Raw genomic sequence first — 9,070 nt, 5'->3', positions numbered from 1 at the left:
ACCTGGTTAGCATGGTGATTGAGGACTCCCAGCCATTTAGCATTGTGGAGGACAAAGGATTTAAAAGATTTGTTAAATCATTCAATCCTAGCTATGTTCTCCCCACTAAAAAGGTCATAAAAGCAGTGAAAATTTAGTTTTTACAGAATAAAATGTGAACAGGCAGGACTGACGCCTCAGTGTGTAGCTGTCCATACCTTAACGTTACAAAAGCACAACCACTGTCCACACCCCAACCACACCTCACCTCACAGTAAATGATCATTTCCATTTTAAGCATTTCCAAATGATCATTTTCCATACTGCCAGTATAAATATACACAGTATACTGCCATCACTACAATATACATGTTTTACACACTCCTTTTGTTGTTGACATATACAGGCTGTGTGCAAAAGGCCACACTCTTCAAATTCATGCCAACTAATATTTTTACGTCCAGTAGGTGTCCTACTAGAGCAAATGAAGCTTCAAGAAACTTTGCGCTGGGGTGAACCAATTGGATGAAAAGCTTCAGTGCTTCATGAAGCTTCATCTGCCCATCACTAAAAAGCACACCTTTATTGCTGGGAAACAGGCAATATAAACAATACAAAATTAAACTGGGAGAACTGAGGGAGACGCAGACATGAATACACAGAAGGATAACAAGGGATGTGGGAGCAAACGGGGAACACAGGTGACACTGATAATCTTATCAAGACAGGGCAGGAGAAAACACGACAGGACGTACACTGATGGGAGACTATCAAAGTAAAACAGGAAGTACGCAGAGGGGGAGAGAGAACACGAGGAGAGCACAGACATAACGGGATGGGGGAAAAAATGGAAATTAAACACAAGGAGGAGAAACTAGTCAAGGGAACTCACAGATACAAGGAGGGGACACAGGGGCGAGAACCTACTAAATAGTCAGAACACTAAAAAGAAAATGCAAAAATCTAAAGTAGGACACTAGACTCTATAGAATTTTTCAGTGTCACTTTGAGACCAGATGTTTCTAATTTTAGTGATATTAGGCAAATGGAAGAAAGTAGTCCTACATATTTGTTTAATTGTGGCAAAATCCATTCACATTTAGGTAAAGATATATATTTTTAAATGAAAATTTGAACATTATCTAAATTCTTTTCACACTGTAAAATCTAATAATGTGTTTAACTAAAAATATCAAGTAGACTGAGTTTTTATCAACTTGTTTTTAGAACTCAGTTTAAGTAAGTTACCAGTACTTTTTATTCAAAAAGCTGATCAGCTCTGGTCATTTGAGTTGTCTTAAATTAAAAAAAAAAAAAAAGTAAGTAAGATGGAGATTTTACTACTCAGTGCGGAAGGATAAAACTATATGGTTTGAAATGCCACGTCACTACCTCCCTCCTCCCTCACACAGATCAGTCCACATGTTTATGGCACTCTGGTTTTTTCTGGAATATGTTGAGAAAAGCTGGAGAAGCTTTATATAAGATTATATAATATACAGACAACAGCCTGCACACCAACTTTATAAACAAAGTATTATGTTGGTTGTCTTTTCTTCTGCCTCTCTGCTTTCACTTAAAATCAGCTGACTACCTGAAATCAATGGTGATATTATATGACTACATATATTTGTCATGATTTTACATCTTACATCTTTTCTGGTGGGTTAAATTATCTCTACATTTTTTTTCACAAATCCAGACTTTTTTACTGTCACATGGTACATCATTCCAGGACTTTTCTCTTATATAGAAATACTGAGACACTTTTGTCTTTGTGTCTCAGAAACAGATTTTGCTCCTATATACTGTACCTGTTCCTCTCTGCTGATGATAATCACCAGGTCTGCCCCTCTCTGCAGACAGTCCTCTCTGCTGTCATTCCAGGTGTATTCAGTAGATGAAACGTAATATAAACTGTGTTTGAAGTATATCCATCCTTGTTGGATATAGCGAACCTCCTTATCTTTCTTTCATTTTTGACAGCATCTGCAGTTTTAAGCACATAGCTTCCTGCTTTGCTGTAGTTCTATCTTAAGTTATGGTTTGTTAGTTGAGCCAGTTTTTGTTATGGTCCCTGGTTCCTCTATGCAAGAGGTTTCAAAGTCATTTTATCTTAGAGGCCACATCGAGGAAAATATATTCCCAAGTTTAAACTTTTAATAATAACCATGTAATGTCCGAGTTGCACCACATAAAAATATGGCAGAAAATTGTCAAATTAATTTACAGTGAGTTTATGTTTTCTGGCTTCTGCAAGGCTTAAATCAGAGTATTTCCAGCTGCGAGAATGAGTTCATTTGTAAAAACAGTTTTTGACATGGCTACACTGTATAAACATACTTCATAGTATTTTAGTTGGGGGACCAGGGTCCCCTGTATGTCAATCCTGCGTCCACTGAATATGTACTTGCCAGGGTGGCTTTGCAGTCAAAAACAAATCACACACCTGCTATCAGCAGTTCTTCTCTATAATCTGTGCACTTGGTATTTAACTGGGTTAAGATTTAGTGGCCTGGAAAGTAGGCCCCAAAGATCTGTTAATTGTTAAGTCCTGATTAACCTGTATGAACACTTGAGTGAGATATAACAATACACAGATCTTTACTTTTACTGTTTCACAAAGGGCTTAAAGGGGAACATTCACATTTTAGACTTTTTTAATGCAGGATATTTTATTAAAACTATTTAGCAGGAACAAAGCAAAACTGTAACCCACATGTTTCACATGTCTTTTTCACAGAGCCAAAAGTTTAGGTTTTCACATGCAGCATCATTCCAGTTGTTTTCATAATCATAGTAGTGATTTATTACTACACAATCTTCATTTCTGTGTTTAAAATTGTTGGGCTCCCCAGAGTACCAGAAGCTGAAAGATAAAGAGGACAAAATCGCAACACAAACACGTGCAAATTAGAAACAACTTAAAATCAACAATTTCATGATATTTACAATCTAAACATAATAGAGGAATTATTTAATTTGATTAATTTTTAAAGTGGAAACCTTGCCGTCAATGGAGTCTCATCCACCCATTTCCAAACTCCTTCTGTCTCTCTGTCAGTCAGTCCAATCCACATTACCTTCTGCTGCAGTCTTATGAATTCCTTACACATAAGCATAAACATGCAGCAATCAACCATTGAAATGATGTCACACACATTTTTGTTTTACTTAAATGTTTCACTCTGTTATCTAATTATATCATAAATGAACATACCTGTTCTTCTGTGTTGCTGATGATTGCCAAGACTGCGCCTCTCTGCAAACAGTCATCTCTACTGTCTTGCCAAGTTTTCGTGATTGAAGAAATATAATAGAAACTGCCGTTGAAATACAGCCAACCTTGTTGCGCATAGTGAGCTTTCATGAGAAGAAAGAATGAACTGTAGTTACAGTATTGTACAAACCTAAATAACACCTGTGAAATAAGTGTCAAATGTTAAAAGATACAACATAGTTTTCATTTGAATGTGTTTGTTTGGTATTGTGTATATAGTGTATAGTGCTGTGAATGGGTATATCCCCTGTCATGTGTTGTTGTTTGAGCTGGTTATTTGTGGAACCAAAATGCAGAGACACAGAAGGAAGGAGTAAACTTAAAATGAACATTTATTGATGAAAGCCCAAACTACACAAGATCAAAAGCACTAGAAGATACCTGGAGGAGGGAGGTAAAGAGCTAGTGTACACACAGATGTGAGAGCTGAGGGATGGTGCCACAATAGACAGAGGGAGACAGACACAATATATCTTCCTGATAACGAGGGGATAGGTGGCACAACTGATATAATGAGATGGGGAAGTAAACACAACACAACACGTAGAAACAACAGAACTGGGAAAATAAAATGAACCTGACACAGAGGGAAGATAGGAGGGAGACCACGGAACATAGAAAGATGAAATACAAAAACAGACGTGACTTAGAAGAACAGAAACTAAACAAAACCCAACAGCGATGTCAGCAATGACTAAAACGAGAACAGAAAATTCTGCATGAGGCAGTACAGTAAGGAAATCATAAAGAGCATTTTCACCTATACCCAATAACTGGTTGTGCAATCCTGGCAGCAAGAAAACGATATGATCATGTTATGAGTATGAGTATGAGTTTCATGCTCACACTTACCAAAGTCCTCTAGCTTCCTCTTCAACTCCTCTCTCTCTTTTGTCAGGAAATTAAGCTGTGAAGCTGCCATAAGATAAGAGAGACGAGCTGTTACATACATTGCCAGTTTTCTGATAACTAATGGAAACACGTGTATTCACCAATATAATCGAGTTGCCTCTTCTGCTCTTCTCGCTCCTTATTCATAGAATCCTGCAAAGCTGATATTTTTAGAGAGCTTACCAACACGTGAAACATAAGCAGAGCATGATAAAAACATAATTTTAAACTGAATGTATTGCATAAATGTATGAAAGTATACACTACCAGGTAAAAGTTTGGGCACATCTTCTCATTTAATGGTTTTTCTTTATTTTCATGAATATTTACATTGTAGTCTCACTGAAGGCATCGAAATTATGAATGAACACATATGGAATTATGTAGTAAACAAAAAGGGTTAAATAACTCAAAATGTGTTATATATTTTTGATTTTTCAAAATAGCCACCCTTTGCTTTGATAACTTGCACACTCTTGGCATTCTCTCGATGAGCTTCATGTGGTAGTCACCTGAAATGGTTTTCCAACAGAGTTACCAAAGATGCTGAGCACTTGTTGGCCCCTTTGCCTTCACTCTGTGGTCCATCTCTTTGACTGGGTTCAGATCAGGTGACTGTGGAGGCCAGGCCATCTGGGGCAGCACTCCATCACTCTCCTTCTTGGTCAAATAGCCCTTACACAGCCTGGAGGTGTGCTTGGGGTTATTGTCCTGTTGAAAAATAAATGCTGGTCCAACTAAACGCAAAGTGTATGGTATGGTATGGTGACTGCACTTGGGGACACATTCAAAGTTTTAACAAATTAATAACTGACTTATTTTCAGTTCTTAAAGTAATGATGGACTGTCAATTCTCTTTACTTAGCTGACTGGTCCTTGCTATAGCATGAATTCTAATAGGCTGTCAGTTGTGTACCAAATTGACTTCTGCACAAGATAACTGATGGTCGCAACCCCATTAAGAAGGTAAGAAATTCCACAAATGAACCCAAACAAGGCACACCTGTGAAGTGAAAACTATTTCAGGTGATCATAAAGCTAAGTAAGAGAAGGCCAAGGGTTAGCAGCACTGTCAACAAAGCAAAGGGTGGCTTCTTTCAGCAATCTAAAACTTACATCAAGTTCTTTATCATTTTTTTCTTGCCTACATTCTTCCATATATCTTGCTTCATATATTTGATATCTTCAGTATGTATCTACAATCTAATCTTCCTCTTCACATTAGTCAATCAACATCAGTGCTGGTTTTTAAATTCAGATTAAAAACGCATTTTTATTCACTGGCTTTTGACTCTGACTTGTATTTACTTATATTTTATTATTTTTACAATGTTTATTATTTTATCGTATTTATTATTCTTATTGTATCTCTTATATTTCTGTTATTCAGCACTTTGGTAAGCCTTGCGCGTTTTTAAGGTGATATATACATAAACTATGATGACGATGATGATGATGATGATGATGATGATGACGACGACAATGTAGAAAGTAGTAAAAATAAAGACAAACCATTAAATGAGAAGGTGTGTCCAAACTTTTGATTGGTAGTGTATATAGTTCGTGCTTATTTGCACACTGTAAAATTTTATCCATATTTCTGGCAGCTTTATTTAATTAATATGTGGCATTTATAAAACCTGACAAATTATGTGTGCACAATATTTAATAAGCATTTATTTGTGACTATTAGAGGGCTTTTATCCCCATGATGTTTACCAAAGTTGATCTTCTTCAAACTGTCTTCTACATTAGTTCGATTTTCACAGGTAACATAAGTACCTAGTGTAGAGATTAGCAAAATATCAGATTATGACCACCCAACACAACATTTTTCTTTAAAACTATTCTTTTAAATAACCGTAACAATAAACTAGCTTAGGGACATCATGCATCATTTATACATAAGATGGCAACAGTGGTGATAGACCATTCTGTTGTCTGTTTCCACAATAACAACATTTATTAACATGAGTATTTAAGTTATAATTAAAGCCATCTTACGCAGAGCCAGACGCAGGGAAACATTGAGAGCAGCCTGTAGGATACATAAGAGACAAAAGCTCCCAGCAATCCATTTATGCAGCTTTCCTCCTGTAAAGGACCACACACACACACACACACACACACACACACACACACACACACATTCATTACACACACTAAAAAGTGTAAGAAAACCCACTAAAATTTCATTTGTGTCTTACCTGACACAGATGCAGCAGCTTCAACGCTTTCATTAGTGAACCGGTTCAAGCCAACACTCCTGGCTGGAGAGCTGAGGTTTCTAATATCCAGAACCATACCAGATTCATCTCTATGGCCTTTCATGTTTAACAGAAATTGATGTGACCTTGCACAACCGTTAGTCACTGTGCATTGTTTTTCAAGTTGCTTACACAGGAAAATACTTTCTTCCTCATTTGTCTTTTTTTTTTTTTTTCAAGAAATGTCATCACACTTTTAACCTCATTTGGACAGGAAGGAAGAGACGCATATAAAAGTGTCTAGCAAGCAGCAGATGTCCTGTCTTTTTGTTTTTTCATTTTTATTGTTTGTTTTTTTTAAATCAGTACTTTATCAAAATGACACTTTACCATCCATGCCCTTTACTTCTGTCACACATTCTATTATCAGAACATTATTTCTTTATCTGTTGTACTTACTCAAAAGAAAAATATTTGTTTTTTCATGTTTGTCTCTTAAGGCTGTGTTACTGCCTGTCTGGTTAGTTTGATTATAAATACATTTATTTTAAAACAGTTATGTGAACAGAAGAAACAAAGATATTTCTATATATCTATTTGCATCTTATAATTTGCCTGAATTTTTATAATGGAGACCTTTATTTGGTTCATTATAAACTTTAACCTTAAAAGTTACTCTAGACACTGTTATCCACACAGCAAGCGGCGCTACAAACTGGTTAATACTTCACTTCACCAAAAGCACAAAATTGGTATGCTGTTACAGAATGCAAATTTTTAAAAAAAACAATGAATCATAACACATTCATAGTGTAAGAAACCTCCAGAGCATTATGTTAGGTTTTGTAAGTTTTGTCATCAGTTAATTTGTCATTCTAAATGTTCGGCTCCTCAGTTTATTCTTCAGAGTTTATTCTTAATATATATATTTCTTAACAAGCTTAAATTAAAAATTAGTTTGAAGTACAACTCTCCATCAGAGGTGCCTGAACATTTTAATTAAGATTTCCAGTAATTATTTTCCCAAGCATTACCAATAATTTCTGAATTATGGGGTTTATTTGCAGCAAAGGAGGGAAGTAATGAAGTACAAATACTTTTAATACTGTACTTAAGTAGAATTTTTTGTATTCTATTCAACTTTTTACTTTTATTCCCTACATTGTTAAAGAAATATGAGAACTTTTTACTGCCTACATTTTCAAAACAGTCTGGTATGTAGCATAAAAGAGAAGGAGGAGCCAAACCCATTTACCATAGTCAGAGTCAAAGTAGACTGGAACGAGTGCAGATGTCTGTAAGTTATAGTTGCGTACTTCATCAACTATCTAGCACTACAGAAGAGGAGCGAGAAAAGCAATTTCAAATGCAACATTTCTATCCGATCAACAAACATTGGTGAACACAGTTTCTGTTTACAGTTTGTTACACAGTGTGTTGCTTGCTAAAAGTACAGCTGCTGTATTTCACAGGGAGAGAAATAAAAGTTAACTTCACTCAGTGATGGAGAAAGATAAAGACAGTGTAGGAGAGGAGGAAGAGATTAGATTTAACCTCTGCTATGTGGTATGCGTTTGTATTGTGTTCAGGAAGTGGGGACAGTAGAAGGAAGTTTGACTTTAAGTATCAGTTTGCTAGGACCACACAAAGACAAATGTGTCCTACAGTTAAGGGTATAAGAATATGGAATTCTCTTCAAGATTATCTCAAGAGCTGTACAAACATGCACCGTTTTAAAATGTGTTATATACTTAAAAGGATAAATCAATGTGAAGAACATGAAAGTAATTTGGGCTAAATGTGGAAGGAAAATTTTTCATTGCCATTTAGTGCTGTATATTGCTGATTATACAGATTTGTTGTTTAGTTTTGCATTGTTACATAAAGATACACGTTAGAGGGATTTTTGGGGGTTACTGGCGTCCTCTTGTAAGAATAATTGGATTGCACATAGGGGGCAGGTGCTAACAAGAATTTATTCTTCTTCCTGCTCCTTTTCACCCATGGGTGCAGTGTTATATTAATGGGAAGGAGGATCTGTTGAATCATGTGTGAAATAAATAAATAAAGAAATTAAATGAAATGAAATAAACTGGAAATTTAAATCTTACATCTAAGTGCTCATAAAGCTGCTGCGAAACCAACTGAGGTAGGCTAATGTGTCATTTAAAGGTTTCATGAAAATGCACCATAGTTCAGGATAATCTAGTTAGCTTGCATTATTATGATGAATTTAAAATAAAGCATTGTGTTTGAGTGGTGCACAGTGGATGGTGTGCTCATGGTCAGAGTTAGGTTACATTAAGTATAGCAGAGATGAATTTGACGTTAAAATAATGCTAAGATTAATTCACCTTCATACTGTTTAGTATAATGACACCATAAACAGTAGTGCCAGTCAAACTCACCCAACAGAAAATATAGCTATTTTTAAATTTTCCTTCTTTTGCTCATTTTCTACTTAATTGATTCAAGCTGATTGAATTGGGATTCAAATTAAAACTGATGTAAAGGTTGTATTTTAATTTATTAATACTCTTTTTTTTTTTTTTAGATTAGATTACAGTTTTTGCCTGTTGCTTGAACACATTTTGCAAAACGTCGCTCATTGTGCCAAAACCCTAAACACAAGTAAACATGACACAACACTGGGAAATATACCATTCACATCTGCACCAAATTGAAACTCTACTCTCAAAACCTAAACTCTGCT

At 35.7% G+C, this 9,070-nt stretch overlaps 1 protein-coding gene across 2 annotated transcripts; it reads right to left on the bottom strand.

Annotated features, from left to right (window-relative positions):
• Window positions 1-1,800: 1,800 nt before the first annotated feature.
• Window positions 1,801-6,519, bottom strand: LOC102304984 (CD209 antigen-like protein E). Of its 2 annotated transcripts, XM_005952781.3 has the most exons (8): window positions 6,358-6,519; window positions 6,155-6,244; window positions 5,870-5,932; window positions 4,252-4,311; window positions 4,112-4,174; window positions 3,200-3,342; window positions 2,986-3,086; window positions 1,801-2,848 (listed from the first exon to the last, which is right to left on the bottom strand). In XM_005952781.3, exons 1-8 carry the CDS (start codon window positions 6,479-6,481, stop codon window positions 2,704-2,706), a joined length of 789 nt encoding a protein of 262 aa, XP_005952843.1. In that variant the 5' UTR covers window positions 6,482-6,519; the 3' UTR covers window positions 1,801-2,703. The 2 variants fall into 2 exon arrangements, with proteins under 2 accessions (XP_005952843.1, XP_005952844.1); XM_005952782.3 differs by lacking the exon at window positions 5,870-5,932.
• Between the last annotated feature and the right edge of the window lie 2,551 nt (window positions 6,520-9,070).

Source organism: Haplochromis burtoni, unplaced genomic scaffold (genome assembly GCF_018398535.1).
Source record: "Haplochromis burtoni strain Fernald_Lab_line unplaced genomic scaffold, NCSU_Asbu1 Contig_2207, whole genome shotgun sequence".
Taxonomy (NCBI): Eukaryota; Metazoa; Chordata; class Actinopteri; order Cichliformes; family Cichlidae; genus Haplochromis; species Haplochromis burtoni.
This window is presented reverse-complemented; position numbering and strand designations above follow the sequence as displayed.